Source organism: Microcaecilia unicolor, chromosome 1, assembly GCF_901765095.1.
Source record: "Microcaecilia unicolor chromosome 1, aMicUni1.1, whole genome shotgun sequence".
NCBI classification, from domain to species: domain Eukaryota; kingdom Metazoa; phylum Chordata; class Amphibia; order Gymnophiona; family Siphonopidae; genus Microcaecilia; species Microcaecilia unicolor.
The window spans coordinates 133,438,345-133,458,104 of NC_044031.1; the positions used below are offsets into that span (position 1 = coordinate 133,438,345).

Genomic DNA, 19,760 nt, shown 5'->3' on the forward strand with positions numbered 1-19,760 from the left:
GAGAATGATTATACACACATATGTACTCTGTTTTAGTTCACCTGCATCACTCTTATGGTACACATTCATTTTGATCACAATTTCTCTGTTTTTTTATATTTTCATTGTTGATTCCTGAGGAAGGCAAGTTTGCCAAAACACAGCCCATGTAGGGTCCATCCATATAGCATATGTTTTTGACATACTGAGATTGCATTTATGTTGGATTTCCATCAGTACTGTTGTGTGGACTTATATATGCTTTTTGTGAGACTATCCTGCTTATAATCGAACGAGAATAACGCCCAAGTTCCGACCTAAATCGGGAGATGGGCGTTCTTCTCACAAAAACAAATAAAGCGGCATAATCGAAAGCCGAACTTTGGACGCTTTCAACTGCACTCCGTCGCGGATGCGGACAAAGTTGACGGGGGAGTGTCGGAGGCGTGGTGAAGGCGGAACTGGGGCGTGGTTATCACCCGAACAGAGATGGGCGCCCTTCGCCGATAATGGATGCGTTTGTAGCTAGAATTTAGGGCACTTTTCCTGGACCCTGTTTTTTGACGAATAAGGCCCCAAAAAGTGCCCTAAATGACCAGATGACCCCCAGAGGGAGTCGGGGATGACCTCCCCTGACTCCCCCAGTGGTCACTAACCCCCTCCCACCACAACAAATGATGTTTCACAACTTTTTACTTTCACCCTCAAATGTCATACCCTCCTCCCAAGCAGCAGTATGCAGGTCCCTGGAACAGTTGTTAGGGGGTGCAGTGGACGTCAGGCAGGTGGACCCAGGCCCATCCCCCCCCTACCTGTTACAATTGTGCTGCTTAATGCTACTAGTCGTCCAACCCCCCCCCCAAACCCCCTGTACCCACATGTAGGTGCCCCCCTTCACCGCTTAGGGCTATAGTACTGGTGTAGACTTGTGGGCAGTGGGTTTTGAGGGGGATTTGGGGGGCTCAACACCCAAGGGAAGGGTGCTATGCACCTGGGAGCTCTTTTACCTTTTTTTTTGTTTTTGTAAAAGTGCCCCCTAGGGTGCCCGGTTGGTGTCCTGGCATGTGAGGGGGACCAGTGCACTATGAATCCTGGCCCCTCCCACGAACAAATGCCTTGCATTTATTCGTTTTTGAGCTGGGCGATTTCATTTTCCATTATCGGTGAAAAGCAAAAACGCCCAGCTCACACCTTGGCGAATAAAGCATGGGCGTCTATTTTTTTTAAAAAATACGGTTCACTCCGCCCCTTCACGGACCCGTTCTCGGAGATTAACGCCCATGGAGATAGGCGTTTCTGGTCGATTATGCCCCTCTATGGGGCTCATTTTCAAATCATTTAGACTTACAAAGTTCCATAGGTTACTATAAGTCTGTGAATAAATCTTTTTATCTTGATACCCTGGGGCATTTTTTGTGGTCATGTCCACCCTTTCGGTTGAACTGATGGTACACAATCATACTAACAGTTATTGCTGTGGAATTAATGCTAATTCATGTGCTAATTGCATAGCATTGAAAGGAGAAGAACAGGCATGGACTGTGCCTTGCAGTTAATGCATGGTAACTTATCATACATTAACTGTTACAGCAGACGATGCATCTCTCTTTGGGGGACGTATCGCTGAAAAACGATACCGCCCAGCTCAAATCCACACAAATCCGATGCATTTGGCTGGCACAAACCGTAGTATCGGAAAAAAGATGGACGCCCATTTTTTTCCAAAATACGGTTTGCCCTGCCCCTTCACGTACCCATTCTCGGAGATAGACGCCCATGGAGATAGGCATTTACGTTCGATTATGCCCCTCCACGGGGCCCTTTTACAAAGTATCAGGTTTACTGCATGCTAATCTGGAATTACTGCCAGCCCAATGCGGGCACCAGTTGTAGCTCCAGCCCCAGTGCATGCCATTTGCCACGCTAGGGAAAATAGCTGGCTATTTTCTAGCGCGGCTCTAATCCGACGGTAATCAGGCAGTGGCAAATACTACCCAGTTACCGCTGGGTTACAGTGGGAGCCCTCACTGCCACCTCAATGGGTGACAGTAAATTCTTACCCCTTGCATGGTCATGTGGTAAGAGCAATCTTACCACATGGCCATGGCTATTTTCAGACATTTTTACCTGCCACTGTAGAAAGGGCTGCGCATGCAGCAAAAATGGTTCCTGCTGCTAGTGCAGGGCTCTTTTTACCGCAGCTTAGTAAAAGGACCCCTGTGAGTGGAAAGAGATAGAGTTCAGGGGAGTGACTCAGCTTCTATCTGTTCCATCTGTATGATCATCTTTGAGAAGTAGATTTAGATTAACCTTGGATCAGGGGCGTAGCCAGGCTTCGGTGGGAGGGGGGTCCAGAGCCTGAGGTGAAGGGGCACATTTTAGCCCCCCGGCGCCGCTGACCCCCTGCTATTGCCACCCCCCCGCCGCTGCCGCCACCACCACCACCACCACCAACAACAACAACTTTGACCCCCCCCCCTGCCGACGACCCTCTCGACCCCCCCTCCTGCCGCCAACCCTCCCCCGCTGTTGCCTACTTTTGCTAGCAGAGGACCCCAACCCTCGCCAGCCGAGGTCCTCTTCATCCAGCGCAAGGCTTCGTTCTGTTTCTGTGAATCTGACTCCTGCACGTGCAGGACGTCAGACTTACAGAAACAGAACGAAGCCTTGCAGATCAGCCAGCAACGCGGCTGCTGGCTGATCTGCAAGGCTTTGTTCTGTTTCTGTGAGTCTGACGTCCTGCACATTGCACGTCCTGCAAAGGTAGGTGACAGCAACAGCGGCGGTGGGGGAGGGTTAGCGGCAGGAGGGGGGTTGAGAGGGGGGTCCAGGGCCAAATCTACGGGGGCCCAGGCCCCCGTGGCCCCACGTAGCTACGCCACTGCTTTGGATTACCCTTCATTGGAAAATATTAAGTTAAAGTTGGTCTGGGAATGTTCTTTTAAGTATCAAAGCACTAAAATTTGGAACAGCATTTCAGTCAATATTCGTCAGACAATTTCATACTTACAGTTTCATAAAGTTTTAAAACCTTATCTGCTTTCACTGTATTAAGTTTCATAATATTTCTGTCGGGCTTTGTATCGGATATATTGCTGTTAATATTGTTAATGTAATTCCCTTCTAATTTGAAGGGGATGTGATGACTTCCCTATGAGGAAAGGCTAGGGCTCTTCAGCTTGGAGAAAAGACAGCTGAGGGGAGATATGGAGGTCTATAAAATAATGAGTGCAGTCGAATGGGTAGACGTGAATCGCTTGTTTACCCTTTCCAAAAATACTAGGACTAGGGGGCAAGCAATGAAGCTAGAAAGTAGTAAATATAAAACAAATCAGAGAAAGTATTTTTTTATTCAACATGTAATTAAACTCTGGAATTCATTGCCAGAGAGTGTGGTAAAAGCAGTTAGCTTAGAGGGTTGAAAAACGTTTGGATAACTTCCTAAAAGAAAAGTCCATAAGCCATTATTAAGATGGACTTGGGGAAAATTCACTGCTTATTTCTAGGATAACCAGCATAAAATGTATTGTACTGTTTTGGGATCTTGCCAGGTACTTGTAACCTGGATTGGCCACTGTTGGAAACAGGATGCTGGGCTTGATGGACCTTCAGTCTGTCCCAGTATGGCAATACTTATGTTCTTATGTGATCCGCTTTGTAGCTGCAGTTAAAGGCGGAATACAAATGAAGTGAACAGAATAGAATAGTGTAGTCAACAAGACTCTTCCAAAGAAACTTGAGGGATACAATATAATTCAAATACTGGGTTTATTCAAGAAAAGACTCGACACGGCACTGTGTCATGAAATTTCAGTATTGTGTATTTTAATCATGTATTTCTATCAGACATTCTTTCCTAGTCTTTTGATTTGTTCAAATTCAAATGTCTTAAGTATTGTTTCTATCCTTTTTGCAATATATGTGTATAATTGTTTACCTAATTACTCTTCTAAAAAAACTTTTAGGACCCTGTTTACTAAGGCGTGCTAGAGTTTTAAGAACACACTAAAAATAAGCACGTGCTAACACTAGAGATGTTTATATTCCTATGGGTGTCACTAGTGTTAAAAACGCTAGCATGCCTATAGCGCAGCATAGTAAACAGGGCCCTTATTTTTACCCATTATTTTTAACCTTTTAATGTAAATTGTAACTTTTTAGCATTGGATTTATTTATTGTTTTAAATTTGTTTTTCATTTTAATATGTACCTTTTATGATATGTTTGTATATTATTGAATTTGTTTTCAGATTTCTGATTCAGGCAGTTTAGCCGAAACACAGTGCTGTGTCAAGTCTTTTCTTGAATGAACCCTGTGTTTGAATTATATTGTTTCCCTTGAGTTTCTTGTTGGCTACACTATTCTCCTGATACTTATATCTAGGGCTTCCATCTTACCTATTAGACGCCTTGCAGGTAGCTCAAAGTGTGTCAGTCTATTTGTATGGCCTATCACATTGCAATCATATCTTCCCATGCTGATCAAGTTGCACTGGCTGCTTATAATGTGGCACATTCAGTAAAAAGTTCTGAGACTAATTTATAAAGCACTGCAAAATGATAGTCCATTATAGATTGCAACTTCTTTGAAAATCTATCTACCATCTAAATTGCTTTGCTCTACACATAAACATTTAATAGATGTGCCCTCATTTCTCCAAATTAGACTTGAAGCATTCTGCACTTCTATATTCTTGGTGCCAGGTTTCTCACTTTGAAATACTTTACCAATTGACAGGTAAATATTCAGTCGGCAGCGATCAGTGATTTTATTAAACGCTGACCACCATGGGCAGAATTAGCCCTAGATATTCAGTGCTGAGCCATATCCGAGCACTGAATATGCTGGTCACTGTGACCTCTAGCAGCAGCCTTGCAGTACTTTAGAGTACTGCATGGTTCCTGTGAGAGGTAATGGCAGCCATTTTCATGAGGCAGCCACTAAATGGGGTTTGTTCCTGCCTCTGTTGTCCCAGTAGACCACCAGGAACTTTAGGTAGGTCCAGGGGGCCAATCATGAGTGAGGGAGTGCGTATAGATCTGGGGAAAGGCTAAGAAGGGGAATCTTCAATCATCAGGGGGTGGGAGGGAGGATCAGCGGTGGGAGGCTTCATCTTGTTCCAGGGGTGTAGGAAGAAGTGAGAGAGGATCAGAGGGGGGCTTCTTCTTGTTCTGGGGGGGTGGGAGGGAGAGGGTTGGCACCATATCAGGACCAGATGATATTCAGTCCAAAGCTCAATTAACTCTATGCATAAAGTTAGGACAGACTTTTTTCTGTCTTAAATTTATGCTGTTGCTCAGACGGTTAGCGGAGCGAACATCACCACTATCCAGCTAAGCTTCTGCTCTGCCCTAACTCTGGCCCTGCACTGCCTACAAACTAGCTGGTTTCAGCATGGGCAGTTAGGGGGGATATTCGGTGGCAAGTGCCACTGAATATTGCTGGTTAGCTTCAACTAAGTGATTTAAATGCCTCTCCTGGCTATTTAAATCGCTTTTAATAATTAGTCATGATTTTTTATGTAAATATTTATTATAAGACTTGCTATAATGCTCTATCCAAAAGTAGTTTACAATAAAAGTGATAAAATAAAAGAAATATAACGAAATACAACAAATAAAACAAGCTACATTAGTAATTTGGTTCTCTTTAGAAAACAGTTAAAGGCTTATGCATTTAAAAGGGTTTCCGTCAACTCATTTCTTGAATGCTCAATTTCTTATTGTGTTTCATCCTAGTTAATTGCTGTGATGATTACCTCCTGAGTTGTATAATGCCTGCTGACTTAGGGGCCCTTTTACTAAGCTGTGAAGCACAAACATAGGCTTACCACAAGTTGAAATCTACTACCATGGGGCATGCTTAGGCATCCTATGGTAGTTTTGTATTTGGCAGAGAGCAGACATGCCCAGAACTAATCAGTTAGTGCAGCTGCATTGCCACGAGCTAACCGATTAGCACGTGGTCACCACGGGAGCCCTTACCACCTAGTAAATAGGTGTTAGTAAGGGCTCCCACATTGATGGACAAGCACTAATTGGGAAATTAGCACATAGGAAGTAACTATTGAATGTGGGTAAGTTAGATGGAAAAAGTCCTGCTGCAATATGTAGATCTGGTGTTAGTCTTTGTGTATGTGTGTCTAGCTAGCTAATTGCTTCTTCCATTAAAGGGTTGGGAGAAGAGCCAAACTTTCACGTGTTTCCTGAACTAGAGTGAGTCTTAAGTGAAGCTTATTTGGGAGTGTGTTCCAGATTGTGAAAGCTACTCTGGAGAAGCCTTGTTGGCGGGTGTCACATCGCATGATTTCCCTTGGAGAAGGTGTAGTTAGAAATATTCCTTGGGAGGACCTTAACAATGTTGAAGGTGTGTACAGGGAGATCCTGTTCTTTAAATGCTCTGACCCATTACTTTTAAGAGCCTTGAAGACCAGATATAGGGGTTGATACTCACCTGCAACAGTGAGAGATTTTTTAGTCACTGGTGTCATTATTCCTGGTTATTCAGTATCCAGGTTTATGTGGCCAGCTATCTCTTATGCAGTTAAGAGAGGCATTCAACACTTAACTGCATAAGCAACATCACAAAAATATAGGACTGACTTTAATGCAGTCCAGTTTGAATGCCGACTCTGCCCATTGATTGCCCACAAATAGCTGGGTTTGAGTTTAGTGGTCTGTAGTGATACTCAGAGGCACTAACCAGTTAAGTGCCACTGAATAACAGTGGATAGCCCCGAACAAGTGATTTAACCAAACAGGGTCCGTTTCTGACCAGTTAAATTGCTTTGAATATCAACCAACTACTACTACTATTTAGCATTTCTATAGCGCTACAAGGCATACGCAGCGCTGCACAAACATAGAATAAAGACAGTCCCTGCTCAAAGAGCTTACAATCTAATAGACAAAAAATAAATAAAGTAAGCAAATCAAATCAATTAATGTGAACGGGAAGGAAGAGAGGAGGGTAGGTGGAGGCGAGTGGTTACAAGTGGTTACGAGTCAAAAGCAATGTTAAAGAGGTGGGCTTTCAGTCTAGATTTAAAGGTGGCCAAGGATGGGGCAAGACGTAGGGGCTCAGGAAGTTTATTCCAGGCGTAGGGTGCAGCGAGACAGAAGGCGCGAAGTCTGGAGTTGGCAGTAGTGGAGAAGGGAACAGATAAGAAGGATTTATCCATGGAGTGGAGTGCACGGGAAGGGGTGTAGGGAAGGACGAGTGTGGAGAGATACTGGGGAGCAGCAGTGTGAATACATTTATAGGTTAGTAGAAGAAGTTTGAACAGGATGCGAAAACGGATAGGGAGCCAGTGAAGGGTCTTGAGGAGAGGGGTAGTATGAGTAAAGCGACCCTGGCGGAAGATGAGACAGGCAGCAGAGTTTTGAACCGACTAGAGAGGGGAGAGGTGACTAAGTGGGAGGCCAGCAAGAAGCAGATTGCAGTAGTCTAAACGAGAGGTGACAAGGGTGTGGATGAGGGTTTTGGTAGAGTGCTCGGAAAGAAAGGGGCGGATTTTACGGATGTTGTAAAGAAAGAAACGACAGGTCTTGGCGGTCTGCTGGATATGAGCAGAGAAGGAGAGAGAAGAGTCAAAGATGACCCCAAGGTTTCGAGCTGAGGAGACAGGGAGAATGAGAGAGCCATCAACAGAAATAGAAAACGGGGGGAGCGGGGAGGTGGGTTTGGGGGGGAAAATGAGAAGCTCGGTTTTGGTCATATTTAATTTCAGGTGGCGTTGAGACATCCAGGCAGCAATGTCAGACAAGCTCCCAGGTGCATAGCATATGCAGGGGTAGAAAGGTAGATTTGGGAGTCATCAGCATAGAGATGGTAGGAAAAGCCATGGGATGAGATTAATGAACCAAGGGAAGAAGTGTAGATAGAAAAGAGGAGGGGACCAAGAACAGAACCTTGAGGTACGCCGACAGGCAGAGGGATAGAAGTAGAAGAGGATCCACCAGAGTGAACACTAAAGGTGCGGAGGGAGAGGTAGGAAGAGAACCAGGAAAGGACAGAGCCCTGGAATCCAAGTGAGGACAGGGTATCGAGAAGTATGCTGTGATCAACAGTGTCAAAAGCAGCGGAAAGATCAAGAAGAATGAGGATGGAATATTGACCTCCGGATTTAGCCAGTAATAGGTCATTGGAGACTTTAGTAAGCGCAGTTTCGGTTGAGTGGAGAGTTTTAAATGTAGCCCTTTATTGTACTGGCAACAGTGAAGGTTTTGCAGAAATAGTGGGAAGCGATGACATCACTTACAATTTTTTATTACCATTCTGAATCAGTTGGTAGTTAGACCAATGTAGAATGTATAGTATTATAGTAATCCAGCTTTGCTGTTTTCATATAACTACTGTGACAATATTTGCCTTCTCAGTGAATGGGGAGAGACAATTTAGTTGTCACAAATGATAGAAGCAGCTCCTGAAGGTTGCTTGGATTTGGGGGAGCAACATAAGTGTTGCGTCTAGCTGTTCTCCAAACTTCCTGACCTCTGATTTAAGGGGGAGCTCATAGCTCCCAAAAGGGGTTTTGATGACAGGTATGTGACTACCTGTGTTCAGGACTCACAGGAACTTAGTTTTACTTGGGTTAAGGCAACGTTTGTTGTTTTTAACCTATTCTGGAATTGCAGTTGAACAGGTAGTCAGTTTATTCAGGGATGTAGGTAAGTCTGTTTCAGTGGGTATGAGTTACTGCATGCCATCCACATCGATGTAGAACTGAGTATCCATTGACCAGATCAGCTGGGTATGACATTTGAGGCTGGCATAGAGGCTGGCAAAAAATGTTTTTAAATTTTATTTTTTGTGTGGGAGGGGGTTGGTGACCACTGGGGGAGTAAGGGGAGGTGATCCCCGATTCCCTACGGTGGTCATCTGGTCAGTTCGGGCATCTTTTCAAGGCTTGGTCGTGAACAAAAAGGGACCAAGTCGGCCAAATGCTCGTCAGGGCCACCCTTCTTTTTTTCCATTATCGGCCAAGGACGGCCATCTCTTACCCACATCCCTGTCCCGCCTTCGGTGCACTGCCGACACGCCCCCTTGAACTTTGGTTGTCCCTGCGATGGAAAGCAGTTGAGGATTGCCAAAATCAGCTTTCGATTATACCGATTTGGGCGCCCTTAGGAGAAGGGCGCTCATCTCCCAATTTGTGTCGGAAGATGGGCGCCCTTCTCCTTCGAAAATAAGCTGGCTAGTCACCTAGGCTCCTATCGCACATCCTCTGGGCTTCTAAATGGAGGAACCCAGCTATTAGACTTGCCTAGAAGATTGCCTAGCCCCCTCGTTGGATATTTCCCACTGTACTATCCCTTTTTTTCTATATGATGTAGTTCGTTTCCAGTATTTTTTAAATGTATTATTATTATTATATACCACTCAGATTATCTCGTTAAAGGGTGGCATTTCAAGTCTCAATAAACTAAACTAAACTTCAAAATAGAAACTCATTCAATCCATCCCTTTGCTACCTGTTTCTGATCCTTTTGTGTATTTGTCTTCTAACAGTTCACTCTCTGCCTCTCAACCCCAGAAATGAACACAAAATGATGCTGCTACCTGCTTTTAGTTTTCTGATGACATCATCAGCCATGGGATTTGGAAAAAGTGAGGCTTAGATAGGCTTGTTTGGCCACTTATCAATAGGTTTCAATATTACTTAGTGAGTCCTGCTTCTTTGTTCTCCCTCTCCAAAGCAGCTCCACCTTGCCTGGCTCCATAGATTATAATGATGCTGAAAATGAAGAGAAACGAATGATAGGGGTGTTCACAAGAAAAAAATGTTTTATTTGGTTCATTTTTTGATCAACCACCTGTTTCAGATTCCAAATTATTTGGATCATTCGTTTCATTCATTTCCATTCAAGTGAATTGAGCGAGCCATTTTATACTGTAACAGTAAGGTTTCCATTCATTTTAAATCAAACTTTCTTAAAACTTGATATAAGGTATCTGCCACAGAGGCAACAGCACTGTAAAACATCAAAAATATCTTGAAGATGCAATGGCATGAAAAGAGGAGCAAAAGGCACTAACAGTAGCTTGAAGACTTAAATCACAATGAGAGGGGTAAAGTAACACCAACATATTACACTACATTAAAAAGATTTTATAGCTCACAGTTACCATTCAGGTTTAAAACAGCTAGACAGTAACTAGGAATTACCTAAAAATAAAATAATATAAAATCAATGCAATGACAGTTAAAAAAACACCGGCTAGGACAATAGGACAATATCAAATGCTATAACGTCATTGCAAACCTAACAAATATTTTCTAAACAAAACAATTTTCAGTGATTTCCTAAAACAAAGATAATCTGTAATTCCCCTAATAGGTAAAGGAAAAGCGTTCCAAATTAGTGCTGCCAGATAAAGTAATAAACTGCCTAACAACTTATGAGCTTTTACAGTTCTGTAGGAGTATTTACTAGTGATCTCACCTTTGCTGGTCTGGGGCCTATACAAGCCTGAACCATTCTTTTATAACAATATGGAATCTACAGCCTGTGGCCTGAATACATCTGTAACCATCAGAAACCAGCTTTTCTACAAAAAGAAAATTACTGCTGGGCATACCAAGATGACTTCATCCAAGGATACAATATTGTTTACTGCAAACTAGCCCCAGTTATCTCCTGGAAAGAATGGAGGAGGGAGACACAGATGGCTCCAGGAGTATGGGATCCATCAGGAAGGTTTGCTTGCCGTCTGATAACAGTTTCTTTGCTAATTACAAAGCCTCTCTTCATGACCATGAATTTGGCTGGACATTGTTACGCCAGTTGTGATTGGTCCATAGGTATCATCTGACCCAGATGGATGCCAACGTTGGACTGAAGAGAAGGAGAAAACCAGAAGACTTGCTGGAGGATAGAAGGCTCTGAGAAAGAGAGCAAGAGACTGATTTCCTACACCAGTGAACGGTGTACCTTGTAACAAACTGACAAGATTAAATCAGCTACAATACATGGCCTCACTGAAAGACGGTGCCATCTGTATCCAGAATACAGACCTTGGACTTTATTCCTGGACTGAGAAACTCGCTGGGGGCTTCAGCTTGAGTCTCAGGGGAGGAATCTGTTTCTTTACTATTGGAAGTCTGCCAGACGGCAAGGTGAGATTACTGGATATACTACCTATAGTCAGGGTTTAGTTAGTCCACGGTTTATCTGTGATAGATTGGTTGTCAGGATTAGTGGTCAGTGAATCATTAGCTGCTAAGTGTTTTGCACAAGTCAGGTTAGTGGTGTATATTTTCATAATCAGCAAGATATCAGTTTTGTGATTAGTGTGTGATCACTCATTTAGATAGTTCTTTTGGATAATCTTATATATTTTTTATATTTTGGTGATAATCTATTTTTGGTACAAGCTATATTTGTAATATTGCTTTGCATTTTGCCATAGATAACTATTATTTTTCTGTTCATAATAAATAATAATATATTCCATCTGTGGCATTGTTCCTTTCATTGGTACAGCTAGCTAGCCGAACGGTCAATTAGGTACTGTCATAACCCTGAGAAAACGAGTCCGGAATGATTGCTTTTCTGTGTGATTATCTGATATAAAAGTACACACACACACACACACACACACACACACACACACACACACACATATATATATATATATATATATATATATATATATATATATATATATATATATATATATATATATTAGGAGTTTATCCTTCTAATATATCTAATATATCCCTACAGTTCGTCTCTCATATTCCTTAAATATAATCCTGACAGCAGTTGAAAAGTATCTGCCATACATGTACAGTAAGTGGTTCTCCATATAGAAGCTTATAGACAAAAACAAAAACAAAAACTTGAAAATGTAACCTGGCTTTGACAGGGACCCAAGGTAATGTCATCAATAAGGGAGTCATAGAATCATATTTAGATGCAGAACAAATCAATCTGGCTGCTGAATTTTGAACCTGTTGAAGTCGAGATTTCTGGAACTTGGTACAACCTAAGAAAATAGCACTGCAATAGCCCAACTGTAAAGGACTAAAGATTGAACAAGAAGTCTAAATACTTGTAGTTCAAAATCCTTTCTAACTGCTCTCAATTTTTTTTCTATAGTATAAATGAATTCTTAATAATCTTGTCTACTTGATTACTCAATGTGAGAAGACTATCCACTGGAAGGAAGATCCTGGACACTTGAGAGATAAACACAGTAGCACTAAAACTGGCATGAAGACCTCCGAATCTCCTGAGCACTGAGCAAAGAAGTCTCAACAAGGTTAGTGTATGATAGGAGTTCTATAAAGAAATGAGCCCAAGAGAAGAGTTCATGAAGGAGCTTTTTAGTGTCCCATAGACAGGTTTGCTAGGGAGAATTTGACAGTGACGTCAGTGTCCTCAGAACGTTGAGGGTGAGTTTTATTATATAGGATGTTTATCTACCAAGGTGTGAGGTGAATCACAGAATATTGGACCCAAGAGAAATCTGATCATTTCTATAGATCACCTATTAGGGAATCTATAAATCACCTATTAGGGAATCATATAAATATAACAAATGAGAAATATTGAACAAAGAAAAAAAAATAATGATTGAAAAGATTCAGCCGCTCTTTTTCTATTTTGAACAAAATAACAGCATTCAAAAAGAATCCAGAGCCTGGACTTCTCTTAATCCTCTTAACTATTGGGCTATTCCTTCACTCCATAAAAAAAGAAACCACCAATAAATAGCAAAAAAGCATTAAGATTCATTTTATTGGTGGTTTCCGTTTTTATGAAGTGAAGGAATAGCCCAATAGTCTTTAAAATTGTGAAACAGTATAGAGAGGGTCCAGGGAGGAATGAAGGGAAAGGCCTATGACAACGGAAATGAGCAGTTAGGCAACATTATCAGGTTCCATTCGCAAATCAACAAGAGTACAAGACCACTTTGGTTCCAGCTCTCATACCTTTTACCTTGATGCCTTAATGATGGCACCACACAAACTGACTGTAGCCCAGCCCTGCCCTCCTTGTACAAGGGAGCTTCATAGCCATCCAGTCCTAAAGGGGACAGGTTTTCTCCCTATGCCAGTTCCAACAGTCATCCAATTCTACAGGTAACAGACACTCAGTGGTGTGCTGGTAAATGTTTAACAACAGGCTCTCTCCCCGGTCCCCCTCTGCGCCCCTGTCCCCCCTCTGCGCTCCCCCCCTAGATTGCAGAGCTGGCTATAGCCGGGGAGAGAGCCTGGGGGGTGGGGGGGGGGTGGGGCAATGCATTACTCCAGGAAAAAAAATTAAATGGTCCCAGGTTCCAATCTAATTCATGTTTAATGTGCAATCCTACAGTGACTATGCCGTTTTGCTTTATGGCTTCATCAGGGGACATATGTATGACAACTAAGACATTCTGCAGTATACTCATTCTTTGAATGGCTCTGAATTTTATTACAGTCAAAAATGTAGACACTTTTAACACTGGTGTAAGAGTTTGGCAACCAAAAGTGTCTACATTTTTTACTTTATTATCTGTATCAGCTATACCTAATGGTTGGAGCAGTAGGCTGCCAACCAGTGAAACCAGGGTTCAAATCCAACTGCGGCTCCTTGATTTCTTGGACAAGTCACTCAACACTCCATTGCCTCAGGTACACACTTAGACTTCAAGCCCTCCAGGAAAAGGGAATATTGTCACGTCTGATATCTACTGTACCTGAATGTAACTTGCCTTGAGCTACTACTGAGAACAGCATAATCCTAAATTCAAATCCAAAATCCAGTATCAGGCATATTTTAAAGTAATACAAAACCCTACAATTGTCACTCAGGAACTATAGAGCAATCTACCATACCATAATAGCACTAATTTCCAAGAGTCACACAAGAAGGGCCTACTTAAGGAAAAGCTGCACTGTAAACATTGTGGTGGGCACTAGAACATAAATACACCTATTGGAAAACTAAACAAGCCAGATTAGTACAGAATGATCCTGCACAGACACTCAATACAAACAGAACATCTGGTCTCGTTCACACATACATAGAATGCAAATAGATCCTCACAAAATATGGAATAAGTAACTACAAAATAAAAATAGATATATGTAGACAAAAATTAAACTGAACTCCCAAAAAGCCAGACTTTGCACACAACACCAGACAAACAGCAGTGTCCCCTTATACTGTACAAAGTATAAAGATAGCAAGTGTAAATTTCAAAACCTGATGTATTTCAATTATTATGTTAGAAATTACTAAGGTGTGGTAATGTCTATTGTGGTAAAACTATTGAAGACCCATCTCTTCAACAAAACATATAACAAAGATCAAGACATGTGAAATTCCCTACATGCACCTAGAATTGTCCTATAATGTTTATCTTGTTCTATCGCTACTATGCTTTATCATTATCATGTAACCCAAAATCCTTCTGTAATGCCAAATGTCTAAACTGTCCTATCTCCAGTATTCATGATGTATTGTAAGCCACTTTATGCCTGCAAAGAGGTGGGAAAATGTGGGATACAAATGCAACAAATAAATAATGGATTTTGCACGCTAACGATTAATGTATGGTACAAGCTAAGAAGCCCATTTTATACCTATGGACTTCTTAGCATTTATGCATGCTAATCATTAGCACACCTTAGTAAAAGGACCCCTAAATATGGTACACTGTCCTAACCAGAAGGTGGTTTAGACCTCTGAAAGCTAATTGAAAAATGAATTGACTTTGTCCAATAAAAAGCTATCATCTTATTTTCCATTTTTTAAAATTTATATTTAGTTTGTAATATGCCAGTTTTTAAAATTTACACCTGTTTTGATATTTTCCACAGTACAGAGGGACAGACAACACTGTTTCTGTGGTGTTGCATTGTGTGCTGAGCTTAAGGGTTCCGTTTAATTTTTGTCTACATATTTGTTTTATTTTTATATATTAACCTTTAGAGTAGGATACACGGCTATGACACTACTTTATCCTAAATTAAAAATTAAAATTCTTTGTTTCTACCTGTGTGGTCTGGTCATTTAATTTTTCTAATTGTGTTGATTTCAGTCTCTGGTTTCTGCTTTCCTCTCTCTTCTCTTAACTCTCTTGCCAGGGTTTCCTTTTCCATTTGTCAATTTCCTCTGTCCTCCTGTCTTTTTCATTGATTTTTTTTCCTTTCAGTTTCTTCCATTTATTTTTCTGCCTCTCTGTCCAGGCTTCACTATAACTAGCCAGTCTTCAATGTCCCTCTTTTTACTGCATCTACCTACAGGTTTTCATCTCTTTCCCTCAACATGGCTCTCCCATTCCCCTTCCTCATATTTCCCAGACGTTCACTAACTCCAACCATCCTCATTCTTCCTATTCCATCCCATTTCCCCTTCCTTACCCTATTCCATCCAGCATCTCTGCTCTTTCTTCTTTCCTCTTCCATCCTGTCTCTCACCTCCCCTTTCCATCCCACATCTGATCTCCCCCTCTCTTTCCTACTTCCATTGTCTCCCCTCTATCCACTTCCATGCAATGCCTCTCCTTTTCCCCTTCCCTCTTCCATCCTGCATCTCTCCTTTCATTGTCTCCCTTTTTCATCCACTGTCCCCCCCCCCTTTCTCTTCTTCCATTTCAGTGTCTCTCCTTCCCCCCTTCCATCCCTTCCTCACCCATTCCATCCAGACTTTCCCTTGTCCTGGGCATCTCTCCCCCTTATGCCACCACCATTCAACATCATCCCTCTGTTCCTCTTGCCCCCCCCCCCCCCCCACCATTACCCTTCTATCATTCCCCAGCACCAAACATTACCCTGTCTCTCCCTTCCCTCCCCTCATTTAGCGTGGCCTGTCTCTCCCCAATACTATTGTCTATTATTGCCTTCCCCCATTATACAGCATAGTCCCATCTCTCTTTCCCCTCACCCCACCATTGTCCCATCTCTCTCCCTCACTCTTTCCACACCACCTCCTCCTGATGACTAATTAAAACCTCTTGAGTCTACAGCTGCCTGGAGGCGAGCTTCCCTGCCATGCTTCTTGCTCACTCCCCTCCCTTCCCCCCTCACCTGTGGCAAAACAGAATGAATTCCCTGCTGCCCCTACCTGGGCAGGGGTAAGGGCACAGGCACCCAGACACAGACTTCCTCCCAGGCTGCTACAGCTTGCTCGCACCAACCTCCGAAGCCTTCTCTCTGATGTAATTTCCTGTTTCCACATAGGCGGGAAGCATCAGAGAAAAGGCTCCGGGACTACCAACTGCTAGAGACAAGAAAACTTTTAAAAGGTATATGGGGGATGTCACGAGCGACAAAGGAAGATGCCTGGTTGCTGACTGGAGAGGGGACAGGAGGGAGAGATGCTGGACTATTTGTGAGGGTGGGGGTGGGGAAGAGAAGATAAATACTGAACTATTTGTGGGAGAGGGGGAGAAGGTAAAAATGCTGGACCATGTGTGGGGGTGCGGGTGGGGTGGGTGGGAAGAAAGTAAAATGCTGGACCATGTGTGGTGGTGGTGGTGGTGAAGGCTTGTGTGTGTGGGGTGGGGTAGAAGGTATAATGCTGGACCATGTGTAAGGGTGTGCTTTGACAATTTTAGCACTGTGTAAGTGTGTTGTGAGATGAAAAAGGTTGAAAATCTCTGATCTAACTTCTAGTTTGGGCAGGGTATGAAATTACACATGTATTTTATTAAATATATGCATAAACATGCCAAATAAGACAAGACATATGTGCATGCCTTAGAGCCAATGTAAATATCTCAGGGAACTTTCTGATGAGTAATTTTACAAGTGAATCTACTTGTTCATATGTGTGCATTGCTGCTTCACAGGTTTGGCAGAGTGTTTTAAAATCCCTCTGCCTATTAACTCATCTAGGATGCCTGGTTATATCATGCTTAGAAGAGAAGCTATCAACGTGGGTTACTGTTAAGTTAGGTTATTTAACCATAAGTTAAATAACCTAAATAACCCAGGGATCCATTTACTAAGGTGTGCTGAAAAATGACTTTTGTTAGTGTAGGTGCGGGTTTTGGGTGAGTGTCGATTCATTTTTCAGTGTGCCTGTAAAAAAGGCCTTTTAAACATTTTTGCCGAAAATGGACATGCGGCAAAATCAAAATTGCCACGTGTCCATTTTGGGTCTGCAACCTTACCGCCAGCCATTGACCTAGTGGTAAAGTTTCACGTGGTAACCGGGCAGTAATGACCTATGCGCATCAAATGCCACTTTCGTGCATCTGAAAATAAAATTTATTTGTCATCCACATGCCAAAAATGAAATTACCGCAAGAGCCACGTGGTAACCGGGCGGTAACTCCATTTTGGCACATGTTGGGCTCACGTAGATGCTTACGCAATTAAGGGCCCCCTGATTTGAGGTAAAAGAATCCAACTTAACAGTAGCCCATGCGGATAACTTCCCCCCCTTAATTACAACTTTCATTCGAGTGAAGGCAACAAGGAAAACAGCACAAAGAGGTTATTTTTTTCCCAACCTGTACATCTAGAATAGTTATCAGTGGTTAAATTTGTTCACGTTTTACAAATATTAGTACTAAAAACATGATATCAATCTAGGCCCTTAAAAAAAAGATTATTTGTTCCATCCATACTCAGTGTGTGACTTCAGTCCATTTGTTGTCCTATAGAGACTTCTATTTACATAATAAATAAACATGGAGATGAGGTTTCTTTGAGGTTAATGAAAAGCTATAGGAATTGACGTGGTTTATTTTTAATTTAGGAGACATCAAGGATTAGCTAATAACCTGGTTTGCTACTCTTATAAATCTTTCTGAAAGCAAATTACTAGAGTGTCCATTCTCACTAAAGCTCATTATAATAATTAATCATATTCTCTCCCATTAGGAGTTTGCATCAACTCATTCAGGCTTCAAGTCAGCAAAATGTCAAGAGACATGTAATTGGCTGCATATATGGGGATGATCACACATGGCATTTTGAAAAATAGATAATTTGACTTGCTCATAAAGAATTACTCCCATATACAATTTTATACCTCTTTAACTTCTACAAGGTAAACATATTTATGAATTTAAAGTGGAGTAATATCATCTGCAGTTGTGAGTACAGCTATAAATGAATCTATTATTTTATCATTTATTGTATTCTAATTTCTTGATCTGTTATTTTTTTCAATTCCAATATATTCTTTAATTTCACTGATAGATCATAGCATTTCTTCCCTTCAAATGAGAAAAAACCCATTGTATGACAGGAAGAGTCTGGGGTACATCGCATGACTAGAAGAGGAGTTGGCACAGGAGTGAAGGACTCAAAAGGATTGATTGGATTCCTGTTTGAAATTTCTGGTACCGAGGAGGAGTGGCCAGAAATGGACTTTGTGCAATGCAGTGATAAGCGATGGAGGCAAAAAGAACTGTGCACAACCTTATGGTGAAGTGCAGCATTTAGAATTATATGGATTTTTCAACAAGCTCTTTGCTGGGGTTCACAGGCATTTCGAACAGTTAGATTGAATATGTATCCATTTAAGAATGGATACACACAATATATTCATGTCTGCAATAGTTTTGAGGACATGCCTTTAAAAATGTGTTAATGATTGCTCTTTGGATTCCAGTGAAAGTGAATGTTCATGAATTCGAAATCTCTGCAAAATGTGAGGACCTTTTCAGGCAAACAAGCAGATCTATAAACAGCTGAAATTGCTAGGAAAGGAATTTGTGTGACGCTACAAATATGGCCTTAAAAATCTAGCATTTTCTAGGTGGGATATTATGTGTAGAACAGAAATGAATACCTACCTTCAGTTTCTCAGAAGTAAAAGAGATGCACATTGTGTAATTAGACCAGGTCCGATTACTCTCTGGATGTCGGAACCAGTTTCCTGTTTCATCACAGTACTTCAATGCTTTTTCTGTCAATAATACGTAATAGATTCAGCATTAGGAAGCAAAACAAAGGATATTATGAGAGGAACAAAAATCTGAATGTTGCCTATATAATTTATTTACTTATTTATATAAAAAGCTTTTACCCTGCTTACAAGGAAGCAGCTTACAGAAGATCAATATATAATTCAATAAAAAAACATAGAAACATAAAACAACCCAAGTGGCTGCATGCGCAGCAGGAGAAAAACATTTCATTGGGTAAGTAGTTGTGAATTTTCCTTAATGATGAAATATTAGCTTCAGGTTTATAAAGTAAACTTTGGGGATAATCATATAGAAAGGTGTGTGCTGTTTACAATACACTTCATTTTCAATCCTGCATCCCAGACACATCCTGCATCATCATTATCCATTTTGATAGTTTTCTTAGCCTTGCACATAGGGAAGTCCTAACTTGTGTGGTAGGTGTACTGTTAGGGTACATCATTTTCCTACAGGAAAATATAATGAATACTTCCCCTCTGAACATTATCCCATGACTTGTAGGCATGTGCACTGACATTTTTCGTTTGTTTCAAAACCAACAAAACCTTTTAAACAAGGAACTTGAAAAGTGAAAGAAAAAATATCTGTCCCTTCTCCTTCCAAGGTCTGTTCCTGCCACTTAAATTGTTTCCACAAAGACTCCTCCCTGATCTTTCTGATGCCACCAACCTACCCCCATCCTATTCCCCTTTTGCAGCAGCAGCACTTGTGTTTTTCCATATAGCCCCTAATTCTATAAAAGACATCAAACATTGTGCATGCAAATTGGGGTGTGTGCCCAATTTGTGCATGTAATTTAATTGAATAATGAGCCAGTTACTGCCGATAGTTGGCTTTTCAACAAGCTATTATTGGCACTACTTGAAATCAATTAAGATGTACACATATAAATTTAGACACT

General features: G+C 41.6%; 1 protein-coding gene across 2 annotated transcripts in view; it reads right to left on the reverse strand.

Annotated features, from left to right (window-relative positions):
- Positions 1 to 19,760, reverse strand: part of CALCR (calcitonin receptor) — a 414,614-nt gene that overhangs the window by 192,563 nt on the left and 202,291 nt on the right. For both annotated transcript variants that reach the window (XM_030200551.1, XM_030200543.1), the window contains exon 5: positions 18,725 to 18,837. In XM_030200551.1, the coding sequence (XP_030056411.1) occupies positions 18,725 to 18,837 (113 nt within the window). The remainder of the gene's footprint in view (positions 1 to 18,724; positions 18,838 to 19,760) is intronic.